This window comes from Acomys minous (assembly GCF_964271855.1).
Source record: "Acomys minous genome assembly, chromosome: 11".
Taxonomy (NCBI): Eukaryota; Metazoa; Chordata; class Mammalia; order Rodentia; family Muridae; genus Acomys; species Acomys minous.
Genome location: NC_140492.1, coordinates 74804603 through 74829761, shown reverse-complemented (window position 1 = coordinate 74829761; position 25159 = coordinate 74804603). Strand labels below are relative to the sequence as shown.

General features: G+C 45.4%; 1 protein-coding gene across 1 annotated transcript in view; it reads left to right on the top strand.

Moving 5' to 3' along the window:
- Nucleotides 1-17681, top strand: part of PKP2 (plakophilin 2) — a 60352-nt gene extending 42671 nt beyond the window's left edge. Inside the window, exons 7-13 of the mRNA XM_084802290.1 lie at nucleotides 3327-3444; nucleotides 5088-5252; nucleotides 6059-6232; nucleotides 10528-10681; nucleotides 12533-12722; nucleotides 14342-14429; nucleotides 17122-17681. Of these exons, the coding sequence (XP_084658416.1) occupies nucleotides 3327-3444; nucleotides 5088-5252; nucleotides 6059-6232; nucleotides 10528-10681; nucleotides 12533-12722; nucleotides 14342-14429; nucleotides 17122-17190 (958 nt within the window). The 3' untranslated portion in view covers nucleotides 17191-17681. The remainder of the gene's footprint in view (nucleotides 1-3326; nucleotides 3445-5087; nucleotides 5253-6058; nucleotides 6233-10527; nucleotides 10682-12532; nucleotides 12723-14341; nucleotides 14430-17121) is intronic.
- Nucleotides 17682-25159: the final 7478 nt, after the last annotated feature.

The following is a 25159-nucleotide window of genomic DNA, read 5'->3' as shown; positions in this document are numbered from 1 at the left end:
CGTTCTTTGCATTCATTGTCCTTGGTTGGTGTAGGCCCCTTAGGGTCCAGATCCGCCAGCCTTGAAGGTCTCCCTGTGGGGTTCTTGACCCCTCTGGGTCCTTCCGTCCCTGCCCCTACTCTGCCATACAACTCTCAGTGCTCTGCTCTGAGTCTGGTTTTGAGTCCCAGCGTCTGCTCCATCCCCGACTTGATGGAGTCTCTCAGAGGACATCTGTGCTAGGCTAATAGCCTCTTATAAGTGAGTCTTTCTGGGTTTGTCTTTCTGGGTCTGGGCTCCCTCCCTCACGGTGATCTTTCCTATTTCTATCCATTTGCCTACAGATTTCAAGATTTCCTTGTTTTTGATAGCTGAGTAGTAGCACATTGTGTAAGTGTACCGCAGTTTCTTTATCCATTCTTCGGTTGAGGGACATCTAGGTTGTTTCCAGATTCTGGCTATTGTGAATAGAGCTACTATGAGCATAGTTGAGCAAATGTCCTTGTTGTATGGTGGAGCATCTTTTGGGTGTATGCCCAGGAGTGATATAGCTGGGTCTTGAGGTAAAACTATTCCCAATTTTCTGAGAAAGTGCCAGATTGATTGATTTCCAAAGTGGTTGTACAAGTTTGCACTCCTGCCAACAGTGGAGGAGTGTCCCCCCTTTTCCCACATCCTCGCCAGCATGTGCTGTCGCTTGAGTGTTTGGTCTTAGCCATTCTGATGGGTGTAAGACATGTGTTTTGATTTGCATTTTCCTGATAACGAGGGACGTTGAACATTTCTTTAAGTTAAACAATCTTTTGTTTTCTCTTAATAAGCCCATTCAATATCTTTTAAAAATATGTTTGTTACTGGGAGAGATGTGCACGTGAAGGTCAAGGACAGCTTGGCCGGAGTCTGTTCTCTCCGTGTGTGTACAAGTCACCAAGCTCAGGTCCTCAGCCTGGGCAGCCAACTCCTTACTGAAGCCGTGTCAGCAGCCTTCGTTATCTTTTCTTGTAATTGACAAAGCTACTGAGTTTTGTTTTTGTTTTTTTTCAAGACAGGGTCTCTCTGTGTATCCTTGCCTGTCCTGTACTTGCTTTGTAGATCAGGCTGGCCTTGAACTCGCTGTGATCCTCCTGCCACTGCCTTCCAGGTGCTGAGATTAAAGGTGTGCGCGACCACGCCTGATGGAAATGAAGCTTTTCAAGAATCAAAGTCACTGAAAGAATTTTGTTAATATCAGAATTTTCACTGTGTCAGATCAACACCATTAAATTGTGTGTACTATCTTTTCTCCTTCACTCTTAAGTTGAGCAGTAAAAGTGCCTTTTGGCGGCTAAAGCAGCCAAGCATGGTTGGTTCACCAAAGGCCAGCCTCTGGATGGGATTTCCCTGGAGCCAGCTTCTACTCTCTTTAGTTCTTTTTTTTTTTTTTTTTTTTTTTTTTTTTTTAAGATTTGTTTATTTATTTTATGCATCTTTCTACATGTACACCTGCAGGCCAGAAGAGGGCTTCAGATCCCAGTATAGATGGTTGTGAGCCACCATGTAGTTGCTGGGAATTGAACTCTGGACCTCTGGAAGAGCAGACAGTGCTCTTAACCACTGAGTCATCTCTCTAGCCCTCTCTTTAGTTCTTGATGGAATGCTGGACAGATTTGTTCCTTGGGAGGTAATATTTGAGGACAGGAATTATTTTGAAATAACTAATGCAATTATATTTTTAAATAAAATAATACCTCAGAAGTTTTGAACTATTACTTTTATAATGACACTGCCTGAGACATTATAGAAAAAATCCTGAATAAAAAATATATATACATACATATATATTATATATATAAATATATATACACACACATACACACATATATATTGGTTTTTCGAGACAGAGTTTCTCTTGTAGTCTTGGCTGTCCTAGACTCGGTTTATAGGCCCAAGCCTCGAACTCACGGAAGTCTTCCTGCCTCTGCCTTTGGGATTAAAGGCATGTGCCACCACGCCCTGCCTGAATATATTTTTGATGATCTACTTGCCCATAAATGGGTATGACACATTTGTAGGGTTTTTTTTTTTTCAATTAAAGTTGGCAAAGGGAATAGGAAGTAGTTCTCAAATTCCAGAACTTACATTTTTTTAGTATTCTTTTTATTTTATATATATGCATGATTGAGTTTATGTGTACCATGTGCGTGTGGCAAGCCTGGAACTGGAGTCCGGGCCTTGGGACTGAGCTGTGTCCTCAGGGGGTGTGGTGCGAGCTCCTAACTGCTGCTCTCTCTGCAGCTCCTTTCATTGTTCTGCTGACCAAGTGGTTAACATTTTCCAAGGGGAAAAATTATTTTGAGTGGTTAGTAATTTAAAAACTTAATGCAAAGGACTATAGAAACAATAATAGCAGAATATAAATATGGCCCGAGACCAAATACTTTGCTGTACCATATTTGATAAGCTGCGTTTCTCTGTAAGGAAAACAGCCTGCACTCGTGATCATGGCTTAGCAAAATTAGACAAAGACTAAGTGTAAAGATATTTATAGGTCAGGCTTCTGGCATCTCAGACCTGGGAAGTATGCTCTGTCTGATAGCTTAGCTCTGCGCCATTTGAAGGAGAGGACAGTCATGTTTTGGAGGACCAGGTTTAACACCCTCAGGACTCAAGTAGCGGAGCCCAACACACTTTTACAAATGAGAAAAGTGAGGCGAGGACAACTTTAAGATGCTTAGAGTTAAAACATGGAGCAAATTGGGACTTAGACGCACAGCGTATTGCAAACATTTGCCTCATATCTGCCTTTCAGAAATACGGGCAAGGTTATGTAATTCCAGGCTTTGATATCATGGAGTGAAGCAGGCAGCAAACGTCACTGATGTGACTGTGTACTTGTGGTTTCAGGGTTGACATCAGGCAGCTGATGAGTTATTGTACTGATGACAGGCTCTCAGACTTTTACTTGTCTGCCAGTTTCCAAACATCTGGAAGAAGCCTGAAAATGAAGCATCAAGAGTCAGGCCTATTGGGTTCATAGTACAGGCCTAGCGCAGGCCTTTGAGAGTCATAACACACGTCTTACACAGGCCTGTGCAATGCATACCACACGTCTTACACAGGCCTGTGCGATGCATACCACACATCTTGCATGGGCCTGTGCGATGTGTACCACAAGTCTTGCACGGGCCTATGCGATGCATACCATACATCTTACACAGGCCTGTGGGATGTATACCACATGTCTTACACAGGCCTGTGCGATGCATACCACACGTCTTACACAGGCCTGTGCAATGCATACTACACGTCTTGCATGGGCCTTTGGGATGCATAGAATACATTTTACGGTCTCTTGTTGTTCTTGAAAGAAACATGAGCTCAGCTGGCCTTGATGGGAGGAAGATGATGAGAAGATGCGATGGTCTCATTGACTCACTGGTCCATTATGTCAGAGGAACTATTGCAGACTACCAGCCAGACGACAAGGTAACGCAAGAGTGAAACACTCTCATGCCAGGTTGTCCGCCGTGACTTACTAAGATGCCTAAATTACTAAAAGAACTGCTTGGGTTAGTTATTGGTCCTTGACTGACTTGCTGAGCTTAAGCTTTTCAATACATGCTTAGACACTTAAAGTTTCCTTTCTTTCCTCCAAGATAGGGTTTCTCTGTGTCACACTGGCTGTCCTGGAAGCTCTGTAGACCAGGCTGGCCTCGAACTCAGAGATCCACCTGCCTCTGCCTCCCGAGGGCTAGAATTAAAGGCATGTGCCACCATGCCCTACAGTTCCAACAAACTTTTAAGCAGCTCAGTGTGACTGTTGATCAGGAATGAGTACCACAGGGCCAGCGTGAGCTGAAGGTCATCTCCCCCGCCACGCTGTCCATCCAAGCTGTCCAACAATCGGCACACCCGTGGCTAGAGGGCATGGCTCAGTGGTAGCGCACTGGCCTGACGTGGCCAGCATCTTGCACAGGTTTTAACTCTAGCACCACGCATGAGGAGTAGACGAGTGAATAAGTTATCACCATCCATCAAGAGAAGACTGAAATCCAAGTGAGCTGGGCTGTCCCTCTTCCCTCAGACCCTGTAAGCACCGGCAGTACATCACACACCACGTCTGCGGCTTCCATTTGTGACCCCTTCACAATGCCTATTAGAGTGGCCTCCTACTTGGTCACCGTAAGCAGTGTCACACATACTCCCCGTCCCAGTGTGGCTAATTCATGCATGTGGCATTGGAGGTTGTTCTGGACATGTGTTCTGTAGACATACACTCAGGAGCCAGAACTATAACTCAGGGTGGATCCTTTGTCCACTGTGCAGGAAGCCCTGGGTTCAGTCTCCACCTAAGTGTTTTTTTAAGGGGACATGGGTGGGGAGAAGGCTACCATGGTTTGTTTTCTTTCTCTCAGGTTTATTGTCATTGCTGGTCTCATTTCACAGTTGCAGGTCTGATTACAGCCAAATGGAATGTCAGTCCCCTGTCTGTGACACACAGATCTGGCACGTTCCCTCAGCTTGTTTGCTCGCAGTCCATATACTCTACACATTGAATAAGACAGACACTTCAACATGGGACCAGTTAATCTCCCACTTGGCTAGCAAACCTATAAAGGAACTCAAAATAAAAGCATCCCTTCCTAATAGGCAGTTTCTCTCTTGGATGATCTTAAATTTTAATAAATGCAAAGAAAAGGCCATGAGCACAATGGAGTTTGATAGTGGTGCAGAGTTCCCCGTGGCTACATGAGTTGGAAGATGGACCACAAATGCACCTAAGTTGTAATAGAGAAGTGGTCTGAAGGGAGCAGGAGAAAATGGAAGTGGGTTCTTGGTCATCTGGCCGAGGAGGATGGACACTTGCAGGCTGTATGCTTGGAATCGGTTCAGCTAGCCTCCTCGTAAGGCTACCATTGTTTTAAGAAACTTGGATTCTGCGTTTTAGCGTAGTACTCATGACCTAACGTTAGCCGTTCCAGCTAGCCTCAGAGGTTCCTGCATAACTTTTTGTCCAAGCACACTAACTGACATGCAATAAGCCTTTAAGAAGTAAAGCCTAAACATCCTCGTCATCTGAAAAGGGTGTTACCATGTCCGTGAGCTGTATTCGTGTTCTGTCTCCTCAGGCCACAGAGAACTGTGTGTGCATTCTTCATAACCTCTCCTACCAGCTGGAGGCAGAGCTCCCAGATAAATATTCCCAGAGTATCTACACGCAAAACCGGAATATCCAGACTAACAGTAACAAAAGTATTGGGTGCTTTGGCAGTCGGAGTAGGAAAGTAAAAGAGGTATATTGGGGGACCCTTGAGACACAGTGGGCTGTGCGTGGGGACGGAGGGAGAGCGGGGTGGGGAGGCCGCTGTTTCAGACAGTTTCAGGTCTCACATCAGTCCTCCCCTGAGACTTCACCAAGGCAGAAACAGGTACAGAAACGTCTATTAGTTTCCTACATCGGTTCAACGAACGGGTGAAGGGAAGAGGATTCAGTCCCCACTAATCCGGCCCCAGATTTGTGCTGCTGAGATGTTAAGCCATGCTGCCCTGTGTCCTTTGTGGGCTGTGATATACTTATGGTTTGAGCATTACCAGGAGCGCTGGTGTTTTCCTTGGATATCCTAAAAATCAACCATGGGCACGTTAAAAGCAAACCTCCTAGGAAAGATGCATTTCTCTTTCAAAACTGACACAGGAATGAAGAGCACGTGAACTATTGTAGTCTCAGTGTTCTGGTGTTCTTGAATTTGGCAAGTGGCTGGTAATTTTAGACCCTTGCTACTGTCCCAAACCACTGTATAAGCCTCTGAGGAAAACGACCTGTTTTTCTTATCTTTGAAGTGATGGCAACCACTTAGAATTAAAGTCAACTGCACTGGAATCCATTTCAGAAGGACCTATTATTTAATTCCTGTCCTGAGAAGTGTGAAGTTGGAAAATGTGAGAGTTTCTTAGGAAGCAATAATTATTGTGAGCTAAAAGTTAATGGAAAAAGCACATATATTGCTCTTCTGATGTGTTAGTCTTTCTGGACCTCTGGTCTGTTGGTGTGGGTGCAGGGTTGTAGGCCTGACCTCAAGTGCTTTTACTCTGTGCTTAGCAATACCAAGACATGCCGATGCCAGAGGAAAAGAGCAGTCCCCGGGGCGTCGAGTGGCTATGGCACTCCATTGTGATAAGGATGTATTTGTCCTTAATTGCCAAGAGTGCCCGAAACTACACCCAAGAGGCGTCTTTAGGGGCTCTCCAGAATCTCACAGCAGGAAGCGGCCCGGTAAGTCTTGTGCCAGCTTTTCTCCTTCTTAAAATGAGGTCATCGTGGACATATCTACCTTAGGTACAGAGATGAAGCAAACAGGTAGGAGCAAAGGTTTCCTCAGCCAAGACAGTTCACAGAAACCACAGGAGCTTTAGCCTTGCACTGCCCTCAGCCTCGGGTTCTGTAAAGCCGTATAGACTACAATTGCAAGTAACCAACACATAGGCTTTTCTATTGCTTAGTTCTTCCATTACAGTGCTCAGAACCCTGCCTCAAGCTAGTCAAGAAAAATACAGAGGAAGGAAAAATAAATTTCTTATATCTTGAAACTTGGCCTGGTCTATAAAGTGAGTCCAGGACAGCCAGGACTATTACACAGGGAAACCGTCTTAGAGGGGGGGAAAAAAGAAAGGAAGAAGGAGGATGAGGAGGAGGAAAGGAAGGAAGGAAAAGAAAAAGAAAGACAGACAGATGATGGAGAATGTAGCTCAGTTGACAGAGTGCTTGCAGAGCATCTGTGAAGCCCTGGGCTCCATCCCCAGCAGCTCCTAAGCCAGGCTTTGTGGTAGAGGTCGGTAACCTTAGCACTTGAGAAAAGACAGAAATATCAGAAGCAAATCATCTTCAGCTGTATGATGAGTTTGAAGCCAATATGGGATGCCTGGGGCGCTGGGTCTCTTTTCTTTCGGGATTAGTCTCGAATGCCTCACTGCATCTCTGGACTATTTCCCATGTGCCTATGCAGTAACGAGGATAGTTAGGAGTGCAGGCTCACACCTTAGCAACCTGCTGTCCTCACAGCAAATGTGTCTCACTGGTCAGATGCGTCTCTCAGGTGGGCTCTGCGAGGAGACTGGCCTGGATGAAGTGCCCAGGATACAGGTTTGCACTGACAGGGCTTCCTTGCTGTTTGCACTACCTGTAAAGGAATGCTCCCTCACAGAAAGTCAGTGTTCACAGCTAAAGAAGCTGTCAGCAAGAGCACGGCATTGGAAAGCACACCTGCGCGGCTGTGTTTTGGAAACCCAGCTAGGGGCTGAGCTCATGCTCTTTCCCAGTGACTTACTTTTTATCATCAAGGTCAAAGTCAATGGCAGAAGGTTATTGTCTATACACTGTGTGCATGTCATATATTTATATATCCTATTTTAAACTAGTATTTGAACTAAGCTTGATCATAAGGTAAGCACTCCAAAATAGTTGCTAACATAGCCCGTCTTCAGATGCATATCTCCACAGATAAAAAGGAACAGAAACCTTTGAGGAAATGTATTAATTTCCTGTATAAGTGCCTTCACACAGAAGCTTGTTTGTTTTAAATAAAACTGTGAAATGATAAAGTCACCTTGCCATCGCACTGTGGTTAAGAAGATAAACATCATTTCTTTGATTTGTCATAACCACGCTTATGAACAAAGAGAAAGGAAGAATCCATTGTTTCAAGAAACTTATGGTCTAACAAGAAAAAATATGGAATAAAGTAATTTTTGCCTAGACAACTGGGGATGGGTGGTAGAAGAGGGGATCCAGGGGAGGAAGGACAGCGTGAGCCCCACTAACGATGCTTTTACAGTATGCTGAAGGCAACAGATAACTATTAGAAGATTCCCCATTGGTATTTAAAGTCAGCAGGTTTTGTTTTGTTTTTTAATGCGCATTGGTGTTTTGCCTGCTTGTGTGTTTGTGTGAGGGTGTCAGATCCCTTGGGACTGGAGTTAGAGCTAACTGTGAGCTGCATGTGGGTGCTGGAACCCAGGTCCTCTGGAGGAGAAGCTGGTGCTCTCAACATTGGGGCCATCTCTCTAGCCCCTGGGATTAAAGGATGGATACAGGGATTGGCCGTGGTGATAAATGTGGTGGAAAACAGAACACGGACAGCAAGGTACTCAGAGCTCTACAGCCATATACGACAGCGTTCTTCCAATTCTGTGTGACAGTGAGACTAAGTGATTGGCGTATGAAGAAAGGGAAGCTGGGAGCCTGGCAACTGTGCTTAGTTTGCTCGGCTACATGGATAGGAAGCAGCGAAGGCTGACGGCCAAGGTCTGGGATTGTACATAATCAATAGCTCCCTCTGTGGGTGGGTAGCTCTGGGAAAGGAGTCTTCGTAAAAGACAAGAAGTCATGGTAACAAAACAGCCCTGTTAAAGCAGTAATAACTAAACTTCCTCGAGCCACTGCAAGTCTGAGACTGTAGTAAAGTGATGCGCCATTTCCCTAGGATTATTGGCTACAAACACAAAAACAGTTTTAGACATCCTGTATTCCACCACCTGTGCTTGGGCCTGGATTAAGACCCTCGGGTCTAGAAAATAGAGTTGAGAAACTAAAGAATGCAGGTGGGGGTAGGAAGCAAACTGTTTATAATAGACAGAATGATATCTTAAAGAATGGGTATAAATGTTGGTTTGGTTTTTTGTTTTTGTTTTTGTTTTTGAGACAGGGTTTCTCTGTGTAGCCTTGGCTGTCCTGGACTCACTTTGTAGACCAAGCTGGCCTTGAACTCACAGCGATCCACTAGCCTCTGCCTCCCGAGTGCTGGGATTAAAGGCGTGCGTCACCACTACCCAGCAAGAATGGGTATAAGTGTACCACAGTCTCTTTATCCATTCTTCTATTGAGGGACACTTAGGCTATTTCCAGGTTCTGGCTATTATGATTAAGGCTGCTATGAACATGGTTGAGCATATGTCCTTGTTGTGTGCTGGAGCTTCTTCTGGGTATATTCCAAGGAGTGGAATAGCGGGGTCTTGAGGAAGCCCTATTCCCAGTTTTCCGAGAAAGCACCAGATAGATTTCCAAAGTGGCTGTACTAGTTTGCATTCCCACCAGCAATGAAGGAGTGTTCCTCTTTCTCCACATCCTCGCCAGCATGTGGTGTCACTTGAATTTTTGATCTTAGCCATTTTGATGGGTGTAAGATCTCAGAGTTGTTTTGATTTGCATTTCTCTGATGACTAAGGATGTTGAGCATTTCTTTTAGTGTTTCTCAGCCATTCAATATTTCCCTGTTGAGAATTTCGTTTAGTTCTGAGCCCCATTTCTTAATTGGGTTATTTGTTTTGGTGGTATTTAATTTCTTGAGTTCTTTATATATTTTGGAAATTAAACCTTTATCAGATGTAGGGTTGGTGAAGATCTTTTCCCAGTCTGTAGGCTGTCACTTTGTTCTCTTGACAGTGTCTCCTGCCTTACAGAAGCTTCTCAGCCTCATGAGGTCCCATTTGTTAATTGTTGACCTTAAGGCCTGGGCTGTTGGTGTTCTGTTCAGGAATCTAGCCAATGGACAGGACTTTCTCCACAGTTGAGTGGAGAGTGGGGACTGACTTTCACACGAACTCTGGTGCCCCATATTTGACCACATCCCCTGGATGAGAAGACCTGGTGGCACTCAGAAGAAGGATAGCAGACTACCAAGAAGAGACTTGATACCCTATGAGCATATACAGGGGGAGGAGGTCCCCCTCAGGCACAGTCATAGGGGAGGGGAGTAGGGGGAAAGCAGGAGGGAGCGAGGAATGGGAGGATACAAGGGATTGGCTAACAATTGAGATATAATGTGAATAAATTAGTAAAATATTTTTTTAAAAGAATGGGTAAGAATCACAGGAATTTTTGTCATAGGAGCCTCATATTAGCTTCAAAAAGAAATTTAATATAAAGTCACAGCAGAATCTAAGGCTACAGTACTGAGATCTCTTAATGCTAGAAACGGCCAGGTCAGTATTTACATCTTGAGTAAGAGTTGCCTAGACCTGGGCCATCAGTAGTCTCCACAGATTATGGTGACCCATGCTGAGGGAGTACCACACACTTTCCATCCTAGTGTTCAGGAGGCAGAGGCACATGGATTGCAGTAAGTTCAAGGGCAACCTGGTCTTCATATCAAGAGTTACATGATAAGGAAAGACAATCCAACTAACAATGGGTTGCCTTTTTCAAGCTCCTAATATCAGCTGGAGAGATGGCTCAGAGGTTAAGAGCACTGTCTGCTCTTCCAGAGGGCCTGAGTTCAATTCCCAGCAACCACATGGTGGCTCACCACCACCTATAATGAGATCTGATGCCCTTTTCTGTCCTACAGGTGTGCATGCAGAAAAGATACTCATATACATTAATAAATAAATAAATATATTTAAAATATTTTTATTTAGCAACTGTACTGACAATCTAAAAGAATTTGAAAAAAAATCAGTAAACTGCTTTCACTACAGTTCTAGCTTTTATCTACCCTTAACCTCTGAAGTCTACAGAGAACTTATTCTCTGATAGCAAATGTGACAGCATTTACAGCATCTGTCTCACAACAGATGCCCACATCAGTTGCTCGTATGGTGGTCCAGAAGGAAAACGGTCTTCAGCACACCCGGAAGATGCTGCACGTGGGTGATCCCAATGTCAAAAAGACTGCTGTCTCCCTACTGAGGAATTTGTCACGGAATCTTTCTCTGCAGAACGAAATTGGTGAGTTGAGTCCCACATGTCATAGGTGCATACTGAGTGTGCAAGTGCAGGCGAGCAGGTGATAGAGGCCCACATGTCACAAGTACATGCTGAGTGTGCAAGTGCAGGTGAGCAGGTGATGAGTAGGCCTGACTTTGCTGCACAGGGTGCTTGGGCAGATGCCCTCATTCACTGACAGTGGATTGTCCTAATATCCAGCCTTTTTGATAATTTCCTTTGATTACTTGCAGAAAAGAAATGTCAGACTCCACTAATAATTAGCAAGACAGACAATCTGCATGACACCTCTTACCCATTGGCTGGTCCACGCAGTGGGTCTGTCTCATCTACGAGTTTGTCAGGAACACGAATGCAAATTTTTTTTAAGGATTTATTTATTATGTATATAGTATGCATCAGATCACATTACAGATGGTTGTGAGCCACCATGTGGCTGCTAGGAATTGAACTCAGGACCTCTGGAACTGCAGTCAGTGCTCTTAACCGCTGAGCCATCTCTCCAGGCCCCCACGAATGCAATTTTTAAATTGCAAGTTTGCTTTATGTTCAACATGTAGTTTAAGCAAAAGGACCATTTTAATTATCAGTTGTAATATCCAAGAATAAGTAAAAAATTCAATGAAATTTCTAGCAAGGTAGGTTTTTAATTTATTTGTTTGCTTGTTCATTTCTTTGTTTATTGATTGATTGAGAGAGGGGAAGAAGGAGGAAGGATGGAGGAGGAAGGGAGAAGACATTGAGTATTCAGTACCGAGACCAGGATATTGGGTTTTCAGTACCGAGAGCAGGGCACTGGGTTGTCAGTACCGAGACCAGGATATTGGGTTGTCAGTACCGAGAGCAGGGCACTGGGTTGTCAGTAGTGAGAGCAGGGCACTGGGTTGTCAGTAGTGAGAGCAGGGCACTGGGTTGTCAGTAGCGAGAGCAGGGCACTGGGTTGTCAGTAGCGAGAGCAGGGCACTGTGTTGTCAGTAGCGAGAGCAGGGCACTGGGTTGTCAGTAGCGAGAGCAGGGCACTGGGTTGTCAGTAGCGAGAGCAGGGCACTGGGTTGTCAGTAGCGAGAGCAGGGCACTGTGTTGTCAGTACCAAGAGCAGGGCACTGGGTTGTCAGTAGCGAGAGCAGGGCACTGGGTTGTCAGTAGCGAGAGCAGGGCACTGGGTTGTCAGTAGCGAGAGCAGGGCACTGTGTTGTCAGTAGCGAGAGCAGGGCACTGGGTTGTCAGTAGCGAGAGCAGGGCACTGTGTTGTCAGTAGCGAGAGCAGGGCACTGGGTTGTCAGTAGCGAGAGCAGGGCACTGGGTTGTCAGTAGCGAGAGCAGGGCACTGGGTTGTCAGTAGCTAGAGCAGGGCACTGGGTTGTCAGTAGCGAGAGCAGGGCACTGGGTTGTCAGTAGCGAGAGCAGGGCACTGGGTTGTCAGTAGCGAGAGCAGGGCGCTGGGTTGTCAGTAGCGAGAGCAGGGCACTGTGTTGTCAGTAGCGAGAGCAGGGCACTGGGTTGTCAGTAGCGAGAGCAGGGCACTGGGTTGTCAGTAGTGAGAGCAGAGCATTCTCTTTGGAAAGATCTTCAGGTTTGCTTGTAGAGTCTCTGCATCTTTCTGTACATTTGTCAAGTTGGACCCCATTACTTGGAGATGAGAGAGGCAAATCTCTGGAGCTCACTGGCCAGTCAAAAATGAAGCTTCTAGTTCAATTAGAGTCCCTGTCTCTGAACCACAGCTGAACAGGAAACAGCTGACATCCTGCTGTGCCCTGCATGTGTATGCGCAGGAGGCGCACACTGAATACACACAGCCTCTCTCCCAAAAGAAAAACCCTTCTAATCAAGCATTGTTTTTCTTTCAATTTGTAGCCAAAGAAACTTTGCCAGATTTGGTTTCCATCATTCCTGACACAGTCCCAAGTACTGAGCTTCTCACTGAAACTACAGCCTCTGCTTGCTACACATTGAACAATTTAATGCAGAATAGTTACCAGAACGCACGGGATCTTCTGAACACCGGAGGCCTGCCGAAAATCATGACCATCAGCGCAGGGGAAGGGTGAGTCTCTTCGTTCCTGCACATCGCTGTCTCCGTTTCCTGCCACCATGGCTTGATAAATACTCCAACAGCAGTTACTCTCTCCCGAGTCCTATGGGCAGTGCAGCCACAGGCAGCATTACATGTGTACTGCGCGTCCGTCTCCTCTCACGATGGGGCAGGGAAAGAACCGAGTCAGCCAAGCTATAGAGCCATGCATTCTCTTCACACAGATCAAGTCAGACTCTGTAGCTTCTCTTACGTGTGAATTCTAGTATTTACTGAAGTAATGAATTCGCTTCCTAGAGCAATGGTTGTTATTTAAGAACAGTAGAAGTGGTGACTCGTGCCTGTAATCCCAGCACTGGGCCGGCAGAGGCAGGCGGATCTCTGAGTCTCAGTCCATCATGGTCTATACAGCGAGTTCCAAGACAGCCAGGGCTACACAGAGAAACCCTGTCTTGGAAAAGCAAACAAATAAAACAAAAGAATAGTAGACTATTGGCAAAATGGCATTCTATCCACATTATAGCTTTAAAGGGGGAGAAAATCAAGTGCAAACAACTACTTTACAGATAAATGTTACGAATATCAAACCCTGACATTAAAGAGCTTTGTAGGACCTTGTCTGTAAGACACCCATAACGTGGATGACTTGCTTGCTCCAGGTGACTCTGTCCCTAGGATACTAAAAACAGGTCAGATCCTAACTCGCCTCTCACTTCCTACACAGCTTCCGTGAGGAAGAGGAAAGGTGAGGAAGGAGCCCAACAGTCTTTGTGTGTGTGGTCTTGGTTGCACGTTAATAAACTTCTGTGCCAAGGGAAAGAAACCACAATCTTTGTTTGGAAAAAAAAATACACATCCATGTGTTAGCAGGTCATAGAAAGTAATGAAATCTCCCAGCACTCGGGAGGCAGAGGCAGGTGGATTGCTGTGAGTTCGAGGCCAGCCTGGTCTACAAAGCGAGTCCAGGACAGCCAAAGCTACACAGAGAAACCCTGACTTGAAAAACAAAAACAAAACAACAAAAAAAAAAAAAAAGGAAAAAAAAAAGAAAAGAAAGAAAGTAATGAAATCTGAAAACAAACTGATCGCTAAGCAGAAATGACAAAGTTGAGTCACATTTAGAGATGGAATGTTAAAACCCAGTGCCACTGTCAAATGCAGTGGGAATTAGATCTGTGAGAATAAGTTTCCTGTCAGTGCTGCACTGAAGACACACGTGGTGTTAAAATTATTTTAACAAGTACTGCCACAGAAGTGTATTATATTAACTTGAATTTTTTGCTTTGCCCCTATATTGATAGGGCCTTTAGTCTCAGAGGCATACACATTTTCAGTTGTTTTTCTCTGTTGGAATTTGTAAATATACATCATAAATATACAAATGTAAAGGCTCTATACATAAAGGTTTAAAACATATATAAATGTCATGGATTCTTCCTCTGTAAATCGCTTATTTATTAGTACTGCCCTTGTGGTTTATAAAAGTGCCTCTTACAGTGAACACTGGCCTTCAAAGCTAGCCTCTTGTGTGACAAGTGGCACTGTTGAAGCCACATTGAAGACTTGAGGAACGTGGAGAGAGGGTCTGAGCTCCAAGTTCTCACTGACCAGAAGCATCTCTCTCCTTTCAGCTATGCCCCCAACAAAGCCAGCAAAGCTGCCTCTGTCCTCCTGTACTCTCTGTGGGCACACACAGAGCTCCATACGGCCTACAAGAAGGTACGTACACTGACCAGATGAAGGGAGACATGAGACATCACCAGATAGCTCCACCACCCCCTCTCCTCTTTTGTTTTTTGCTGTTGTTTTGTTTTTTGAGAATTTCATACATGGGCATCTTTGTCATTCCCACCCCCTGTTTCTTTCCCTCTGGCTCCTCCCTCCTAAGTTCTCTTCCTCCTCCTCCTCCTCCTCCTCCTCCTTCTCGTCTCCTTCTTTTTTTGTTTTTCAAGACAGGGTTTCTCTGTGTTGCTTTGACTGTCCTGGACTCACTTTGTAGACCAGGCTGGCCTTGAACTCACAGTGATCCACCTGCCTCTGCCTCCTGAGTGCTGGGATTAAAGATGTGCGCCACCATGCCTGGCTCAGGTCCTCTTCTTTAAGTATTATTGCTATGTGTATATACACATATGCATGAATACACACACACACACACACACACACACACACACACACGCATGCACGTGTGCACACACACATGCGTATAGAATGTACTGAGTCCACTTAGCTCTGTGTGTCCAAGGCTGACCACATGGGACTGGACAATCTGTGTCAGAGTTCATCTCTGGGAGCAGTCAGTTCTCCCTCTCTCAGTGACCCTTGACCTCCTGTAGCTCTTCATCTAGGAGAAAGGTGATATGAAACTTCCTGTCTGCATTGGTATGTCAACTGGTGGTGCTATTAGAATGATCAGAGTATTGAAAGATCATGGGTCCATTTTCCCTGCCATCCCTGGGTGGTGGGGGGGGACACCACAATCTATCAACAGATATCATGGACCTCTGGCTCTTAATAAAAATCCTTCTATCCTTTCTTCTGTGATTTTCCCTGAGCTCTCGGTACAGGGTGGCATTGTAGACGTGCCAGTTGTGTGGTTAGGCCCCACACAGTCCCTGTCCTCTGCATTTACATCCATTGTGCATCTCTGTAACAGTTTCTGTGTGTTGTAAAATGGAGCTACACTCGCCAGGGTAGGAAGGAAAAGTATTTATAATACAATTAGAAATTATATTGACTTAGGATCTGGCAGCAGTAGGCTCTCCTCTCAGGAATATGACCTTTCCAGGGTTTACAACGCCAGCTGTGACTTCCCTCCTGCAGAGCAATCCTTAAATCCTATTAGACAGTTATCATTTCTAAGATAAAAGTGCCACTCATGCAGTGCTGTGGACATGGTGCCAGTCCAGTCACTGTGGTGGTACACTGCACCTGGCGACATGTGAGAGCCACTGGTCAGGAAGGAGGCTTCCCAGTCAGTCCCAGCTTCAAGTTCCGGGAGGCAGCCCCAGGAAGCAGCCATGGGAAACAGCAGCAACAGCCTGTGTTGCTTTGGGAGCCTCTTGGACTCCCCTAACCAACATATTGAAAAGAGGTTTCCCATGAATGGTGCCAGGAGTCTTGTTAGATAGTCCATGGCTTTTGGGGGAGCATTATCACCCCATGTATGCACATAGATATTATATATAATTTTAGGTAAACATAAAGTAACTTGCTATGTCTTTTCAAACATGCTAAGCCTTATTTATCCCTCTTCCTTCCCTTCCTCTCTGTACTGACCTCTTCATCTCTAATTAAGATGCCCCCGTCTTTTCCACTTCCACCTTCTTGTCACCTGTGTCTTGCACCATTCCCCACTCAAGAACTTTCCCTCACTCCACCAGCCCCCACCCTCCCCTTCTCCCCCCAAGCCCAGCCTTTCCCTCACTCCCACCTCCACCCATTTTTCTTTTCCTGGTTCTGTAGATACTCTAGGCTAAGGGTAAGATTAAGAGCTAGGCACACCCCAAATAACAGAAAACATGTGCATTGTTTTTCTGGGTCTGGGTAATCTTACCCAGTAAATTATGGTTTAGTTTCATCTATTTACTGCAAGTTTTACACCTTCAGTTTTCTTCACGGCCGGATAGAATTTCAGTGTGTTATGTGTACTGCATTTTTATTATTCGTTCTCAACAATTAACAATTAGAATATGGAAATTTGAACTACTTTGAGATTTCCTCTTACCCCAATTAGAATGCTAAGCTCAGGAGTAGAGATGACAGCAAGTGCTGGTAAGGATTGTGGGGAAAACAGCACCCTTATTCACTGTGGGACTGCCACCTGATGCAGCCACTCTGGAAGCCAGTGTGCATCCACCATATGACCAGCCATACTGCTCCCTGACACCCTGATACACAGGCACGTGCTCATCGCTGCTCTGTTCACAGCAGCCAGATATGGAGCCAACTTAAATGTTCTTCAGCTCACAAAAGGATGAGGCATTTTCTTATATGATGATTTACTAGCCATTTACATTTTTTAAAATATTTTATTTAATTTTTTAAATGTACGTGCATTGGAGTGAGGGTGTCAGATCTTAGAGTTAACACTCAGTTGTGAGCTGCCATGTGGGTGCTGGGAATTGAACCAGGGTCCTTTGGAAGAGTAGGCAGTGCTCTTAACCACTGAGCCATCACTCCAGCCCTGCCGTTTACATTTTTTAAAAATATTTTTTATTAATTTATTCATATTACATCTCAATTGTTATCCCATCCCTTGTATCCTCCCATTTCTCCCTCCCTCCCATTTTCCCCTTACTCCCCTCCCCTATGACTGTGACTGAGGGGGACTTCCTCCCCCTCCCTGTATATGCTCATAGGGTATCAAGTGTCTTCTTGACTTTTTACATTTTTTTGTCTGCTTCTTCCAAAGGCTCAGTTTAAGAAGACAGACTTTGTCAACAGCCGGACGGCCAAGGCCTACCACTCCATTAAAGACTGATGAAGGTGAAACCAGACTGGAAATGTCAGCTCCACAGTTCTCCACTTAAAAAAAAAAAAACAGCAAAAAAGAACTCCCCAAAGAAAACATCTATTTTTCTACTGACAGACCCATGCTTTGTTTATACTCTTTTCTATCCTCTTCCCTCGAGTTTAGGAAATGAATAATCAGAACATAATTCTGTTCGGCATCGTGGAGACTTTTACAAGGTTGCCACCGGCACTGGCTCTGGGACCTGTTCTGCCCTGTGCAGATGTGGGCATCGTTACCAGTCTTCCAGTGCGTGCGAATTCCTGTGGGTGAGCATCAAAGGGATCGATACCGGAAGTTGTATGACCAGGCTTTTAAATAGCGTGGTTGACATCTGTGCCCTTTGTCTGTGTGTTCACTCTTGTCACTCACCTGCACGTTACTTTGTTGCTGAACCAGAGGCATCTGTTCAACAATGTGGAGCAGAACAGAGATGACAAGAATAAAGCATTGACGGCAAATCCTTTGGTCTGTCATTGTTCTTGACCTGTGGGTGCTTTGCTTTTGTCTCTTCATCCTCTAACTTTTTTCTTTTTCTTTTTTTTTTAGAACCAGGGTTTCTCTGTGTAGCCTTGGCTGTCCTGAACTCTATTTGTAGACCAGGCTAGTCTTGAACTCACAGCAAGCCACCTGCCTCTGCCTCCCTGACTGTGGGACTAAAGGCATGCGCCATCTTGCCCAGCTCTTCCTCTAACTTTAGTGAATGTAAGAAATGTACAATACAGCGCTGCAGGACAATAAGACTAGGGAATTGAGAAGTGGTCATAGCAAACTTAAAATTAGTTGGCCCCACAGGGCGTGGTGGTGGCACACACATTTAATCCCAGCACTCGGGGAGGCAGAGGCAGGCGGATCTCTGTGAGTTCGAGGCCAGCCTGGTCTACAAAGTGAGTCCAGGACAGCCAAGGCTACACAGAGAAACCCTGTCTTGAAAAACAAAGACAAACAAACAAAAAATATCTGGCTACATGTAAAGACAAGTGTTGGTTCTGAAATTCTGTGCATTGTATAAATGGGACTTTTTTTTTTTTTTTTGCTCCAAGAAATCATTTACCTGTGATGGCATCAGTAGATGTAAATCTCTCTAGCTACAGTGTGACCTGGGCATTTCTACCCAATGGAATTGGCTCAAGAATGCTGAGTCCTTCAGCAAGGTTCCAAGAGGAGCCGAGGGCCACTGAGGCAGTGAGGCCAAAGGGCACTGCAAGCCACTTGTTTTAATGAATCGTAGAGTCAACTTCATGCACCTTCTAACGTGTAACACAGGCTGCTGCCTGCGCTCTGCCCTGCATCAGGCAGGAAGCTGTTAAAGGCCTGAAAATGAGACATACCTCCAACAGCTGGGGAAGAGCACCTTTGAGAAATGCAGTTTAAGGAGATAGTAATTAAAGCCACTCCCATTATTCCTTTAACTACATTTCTGTTGTTTATTGCTCCTTTGAACTCTGACTTCATTTGCATAAGAAAGTAAGAGAAGAAAAAAAATCCTTCAACTACTTTGGTGGGGAAAAAAAGAACAAAAAATAAATTCCCATTTCTATTTAAGTGTGTATTTGGTTCTGTATTATGCTGTAATATACAATATTTTTAACTGGGGCTGGAGAGATGGCTCAGAGGTTAAGAGCACTGGCTGCTCTTCCAGAGGTCCTGAGTTCAATTTCCACAACCACATGTTGGCTCACAACCATCTATAATGTGATCTGATGCCCTCCCTCTTCTGGCCTGCAGAAGTTACATGGAGGCAGAGCACTGTATACCTAAGTAAATCTTTTTTAAAAAATATTTTTAACCTTAAAAGCTTCAGCTTAAATGATTAGCTCAGGTTGGGAAATTTATCTCTTTAAATACTGAAGAGAGACTCTTTCACTAGAGTTCAAACAATAAGCATTTAGGGTTCCTTTATTTTTCCAGATAAGTGATAGAAGTTTGAAAGTTTCCATAGGGCATTTCTTTGTTTGCTTTTAGTGTCTTTATCTTAAGGTGTTAATAGAGTATTCAGTTATATTAAATACAAAATGAGTGAAAGTGACATCACCTAAAAATTTATATTTATTTCCAAAATAAAATTCTAAATTATTTACCAAGAAAAATTTTCCATTGTGACTAAAGTATATTAAAATGGAAAGACACACCGCTGTCGCTACTGTTAGGCTTTATATATTAAATGGGCATTAGTCTATGAGAAATCAGCCAGCTTGGTCCTCTGGCTTTGTCACGCTGTTTACAATCAGCCGCTGCTTTCCTCTTTGTCGGCACATGTAAGAGGAGTATCAGTTGGGACATATGCACAAGGCTGTCTCCTGACTGTGCCCATCTCCCAAAGCCTGATGTTCCATCTCATCTAGGTTTCAGGGCTGCTCCTATATCTGAGGATTCTAGATAGTTTCTCTGAGGTTTCTGGCCTGGGGTAGCACTGTTTTCACCTGACTAGTAATGCCCTGTTTATCTTCAAAAGGTTGTCCATAAAATGAGTAGGGGATTAACATGTCAAATGGGAGAATAAATAGCCAGGTTAGACAAACTGCTTTGATACCAAATATCACCCTCTACAGAAGTAAGTCCTCGCCAGGCGTGGTGGCACATGCATTTAATCCCAGCATAGCAAAGGCAGGAGGATCTCTGTGAGTTTGAGGCCAGCCTGGTCTACAAAGTGAGCCTAGAACAGCCAAGGCTACACAGAGAAACTCTGTCTTGAAAAACCAAAATTAAAAAGTAAGTCCTCAGAAGAAACCAGAACAGTGTGTGTGTGTGTGTGTGTGTGTGTGTGTGTGTGTGTGTGTGTAGGTTGTGAGATTTCTGACTAACAAAGACATAAACTTTCATAGTGAGGATGACTTTGGTCTACTTCAAATACATGCACAGAAGAAGCTTCAAATCAATTCTCAGGATTAGGAAGGAATTTAGAAGACACATAGTCAAGTTTTTGGAGAATCTTATATCCAAAAAACTCAATCCTAATGACAACAGAACACACCACCCATTTGTTCCAGTAATGCCCAGTGTAACAGGCCAAGTTTGAGATTCAGTTCTGTGCTATGAAGGTAGTTGTTGGGGGAGGGTAAACAACAAAAGAAGAAACCAACTTTTCCAAACACAATTCTGCTTTAAGGTTAACGTTTTAGTTTGCAGTGGCACTGACAGACTCTTACTAAATAAACGCCAGCCGAGTAAGGCCTGTATGGCAAACTATCTCATGATAAGTGTGTTCAAGAATGAAGGCGAATGCCATCTGTTAGTATGAAGGTAATTAAAATCTAAGCAGAAAGGAAAACATTCTGAAAGCCATGGGCTGGGAGACCTAACTTTGAAGGGAACAGAGCAGGCTGGCATGCAGCTGTGAATACTGTTCTCAGAACGCAGTCCTGTATGATTGTCTGAGAAAGGAGGAATTTTATTCCTTTTATCCCAGGATTCAGGTGGCCAGGCAAGTGGATTTCTGTGAGTTCAAGCCCAGCCAGGTCTATATAGTGAATTTCATTTAAGCCATGGATATATACTCTGCCTCAAAAAAACAAAACAAAAAGACTTCTTGTTTCAAGCCTTCTCTGAACCCCAGCATAAGGCATCATGACACCCCAAAGAAGCAGCATGGTTCTGCATGTGACAAACCTGTGCTTAGACCTGTCAGTGTGATTGTCTGTGCTCAGAGCTATCGGTGTGATTGTCTGTGTTCAGACCTGTCAGTGTGATTGTCTGTGCTCAGAGCTATCAGTGTGATTGTCTGTGCTCAGAGCTATCAGTGTGATTGTCTGTGCTCAGATCTGTCAGTGTGATTGTAGCTCTCGAGGCTGCCGTTTAGTGCACATGCTGCAGCACAGATCTAAGCCATGGCAAGAAGACAAAGTGCTCATAGGAGGGCTGAAACCTCAGTAGTGGCCCGTTCCTGGAGTTCGCTCTAAGAGGAGACTCTGCAGGCTGGCGACTTGGGTAGACCCTTCTCTAAGCATCTTGTCCATGTGGAGTACTGCGGGCTGACAGCAGGTTGGTAACTTAGAAGGTGGGGGCATGTTGAGGCAACAGCAGACGTTCCTACTGGCCTATCAGGTTTCCTCATAAACCTGACATCAGGCCTCAGAGGCCTGAATTCTGCCTGTAAGCTGTTAGCACACGGCATCTCCGGCAAGAAATGGGAAGCTGGTCCAGATACTGCAGCCTTCTCACAGCCGCACACGGGCTCTCACAGCCGCACACGGAGGCTCTCACAGCCGCACACGGAGGCTCTCACAGCCGCACACGGAGGCCCTCACAGCCGCACACGGAGGCTCTCACAGCCTCACACGGAGGCTCTCACAGCCGCACACGGAGGCTCTCACAGCCGCACACGGAGGCCCTCACAGCCGCACACGGAGGCTCTCACAGCCTCACACGGAGGCTCTCACAGCCGCACACGGAGGCTCTCACAGCGACACACGGAGGCTCTCACAGCCACACACGGAGGCTCTCACAGCCTCACACGGAGGCTCTCACAGCGACACACGGAGGCTCTCACAGCCACACACGGAGGCTCTCACAGCCTCACACGGAGGCTCTCACAGCGACACACGGAGACTCTCACAGCCGCACACGGAGGCTCTCACAGACACACCCGGGCTCTCACAGCCGCACACGGAGGCTCTCACAGACACACCCGGGCTCTCACAGCCGCACACGGAGGCTCTCACAGCCGCACACGGAGGCTCTCACAGCCGCACACGGGCTCTCACAGCCACACACGGAGGCTCTCACAGCCGCACACGGGGGCTCTCACAGCCACACACGGGGGCTCTCACAGCCACACACGGGGGCTCTCACAGCCGCACACGGAGGCTCTCACAGCCGCACACGGAGGCTCTCACAGCCGCACACGGAGGCCCTCACAGCCGCACACGGAGGCTCTCACAGCCGCACACGGAGGCTCTCACAGCCACACACGGAGGCTCTCACAGCCGCACACAGGCTCTCACAGCCACACACGGAGGCTCTCACAGCCACACACGGAGGCTCTCTCTCACAGGGGCCCCCGGTCTTTGGCGCTGGAAGGGACCTCCTGATTACATCGTTGAGCATCATGGGTGCGCGGCAGTCCTATCCTGCAGCTGAGGACTGCTGAGGTGTAACCCCAAGAACATGCCCGTAGACCTCACTGAGACTGAGTTCACAGGATGCAGTGTGTGTGCTGGTTCCTGTGGTGTCCTTTGTTTCACCCAAAAACCACAAATTTGCAGCTGTACTCGAGGGTGAGGGAGTTCTAAGCCGCATGCGCTGCCTCTTGTGTAAGTAAGTGAGTGGTCCACTCACCAGTTTGTTGGGAGCTGCAAAAGGACGTTTGTGTACAATGATTGAAGTTTGGGGTTTCTGGTAGTGTCTGTTCACTGATGAACCTTCATTTAGGCTCCATTCTCATAACAAAAGGAGACAACCCAGACTTATCATGCGCCCTTAGGCCCATCGTCATATCAAAGGACTACGGGGGAACAGGGGAACCCCAGTAGTGGCACAACTAACATTTAGTCCTACTCTGCCATCAGTCAGTCCCCTGCCCTCTTATCAGGAGACGCATATTCTGCCAAGAGGCACAATACCAGGGTAACAATCATTAAAAAAGAACACGTTGTGGTGGGGCACGCCTTTAATCCTAGCCCCTCAGAGGCTGGGGCAGGCCAACCTCTGAGTTCAAGGCCAGTCTGGTCCATAGAGTTCCAGGACAGGACAGTCAGGGCTACACAGAGACACCATGTCTCAAAAAGCAAACAAACAAAACAGAAGAGAAAAGAAAGAAAAATTCTGCCCAAGTAACCAGACTTGCAGTTTCCCATCTCTGTTCAAATGGTCAGGGTAACCTGGTAGTGGACCCTAAAGGCGATTTAAGGATGGCAGTGTGTCCAAGTATATGAGCTTAAGGGCTATATAAGCTGGTAAAATGTTCTGTTCAAGGCTGGATCCTTTTGTACATTAGCCAAAACTAGTTGTGAGCTATTATTAAGGAGAGTATTCCTGCCCGGTGCAGTGGCACATGCCTGTAATTCCAGCATTCAGGGAGTCAGAGGCAGGAGGATCTCTGTGAGTTCTAGGCCAGCCTGGTCTACAAATTGAGTCCAGGACAGCCAAGGCTACACAGAGAAACCCTGTCTCACACACACAAAAAGAATGTATTTCTTTATCCTAATACCAGAGGTTTGGGGAGTGACTTCTCACTGCGAAGACATATTCTTTTAAAAACTAATTTATTTTTATGTTATGTACATTGGTGTTTTGACTGCATGTATGTCTGTACAAGGGTGTTAGATCTCCTGCCACAGGAGTTACAGACAGTTGTGAGCTGCTATGTGGGTGCTAGGAATTGAACCCAGGTTCTCTGGAAGAGCAGTCGGTGTTCTTAACCAGTAAGCCATCGCTCTATCCTGACATATTACTTCTATAATAAGCTCACAACTGTCTGTAACTCCATTCCCAGAGAAGCATCTTCTGGTCTCTGTGAGTACACATATAGCACACAGAAATACATGCAAACAAAACACCCATATACATAGAAAATAAATAAAAGCTAAAAGTTAAAATGATTTAAAAAAAACAAACAAAAAACAAAAAACCAATAACAGCAAAAGTGAAGAAATGGACAAGATTTTTTTTCTTACCAAATTTTCTTTTTCTTTGACTTACTTAAGGGAATTTTGTTTTGTTTTGTTTTGTTTTGTTTGTTTTGTTTTTTGAGACAGGGTTTCAATGTGTAATAGCCCTGGCTGTCCTGGAAATCTCTTTGTAGACCAGGCTGACCTAGAACTCACAGAGATCCGCCTGCCTCTGCCTCCCTAGTGCTGGGATTAAAGGTGTGTGCCACCACGCCATAATTAGGGGATTTTGAAGTTCTGGTTTCAAAAATAGAAGTCTATTTTAGTGACACATAAAAAATTACTCATAAATTAAGTGACACAGTTGTCATTGCCTTTGGTGGCTCAGTGCCTAAGATAACCTAACTCGGCTTCCTGCGCTGTTATTTTTTTTTTTTCACAGTTGATCACTTCATTTGGTTTGGAGTAACAAAAGAAGTGAAAACAATGTATCAGACCAGCCAGGGCTGGTCTCGGAGTTTTATGGAGTGCAGGGACTCACACCAACAGTCTGAGTACTTCCGAGGCCCACACAAGAGGGTAGCTGCAAATTCAAGGCCAGCCCGAACTACATAACAAGTTCCAGGTTAGCTAGGGTTAACTAGCACATCCCTGTCTCCGGAAAAAAACCAGAACCCAAGTTTTGGGGGCCAGAGATTTAACTCGGTAGTGACTGTGTACAGAGTGTCCACAACGCTAGGTTCCATCCTCAGCACTAAATGGGTAAATCCAAGGCCCCTCTCTCTTTCTGGTAGACTATCATCAACTTCCTGGCATTTGTCCTTTGGTCATTGCATGCTCACAAAACACTAACATCCCATTCTCAGAGAAGAGTGACAAAAGAGCTAGAATATAAACAGTCCTCTCTTCCATCTCACTATTTTAATAAATAAAACTTTGATCGATACCTCGATCAACAAGGTTGCTATAGGCTCACCCACCTCTCTCTGTGCCTCTGTTTGTCTGTCCCCCTCTCTTTGTGTCTCTCTCTGTCCTCCTTCTCTCTGTGCCTCTGTTTGTCTGTCCTCCTCTCTCTGTGCCTCTGTTTGTTTGTCTGTCCTCCCTCTCTCTGTGCCTCTGTTTGTCTGTCTCCCCTCTCTCTGTGCCTCTGTTTGTCTGTCTCCCCTCTCTCTGTGTCTCTGTTTGTCTGTCCTCCTTCTCTCTGTGCCTCTGTTTGTCTGTCTCCCCTCTCTCTGAGCCTCTGTTTGTCTGTCCCCCTCTCTCTGTGCCTCTGTTTGTCTGTCCCCCTTTCTCTGCGCCTCTGTCTGTCTGTCTCCCCTCTCTCATTATTACCCAGCACATTACATCTTTTATTATTATTATTATTATTATTATTATTATTATTATTATTA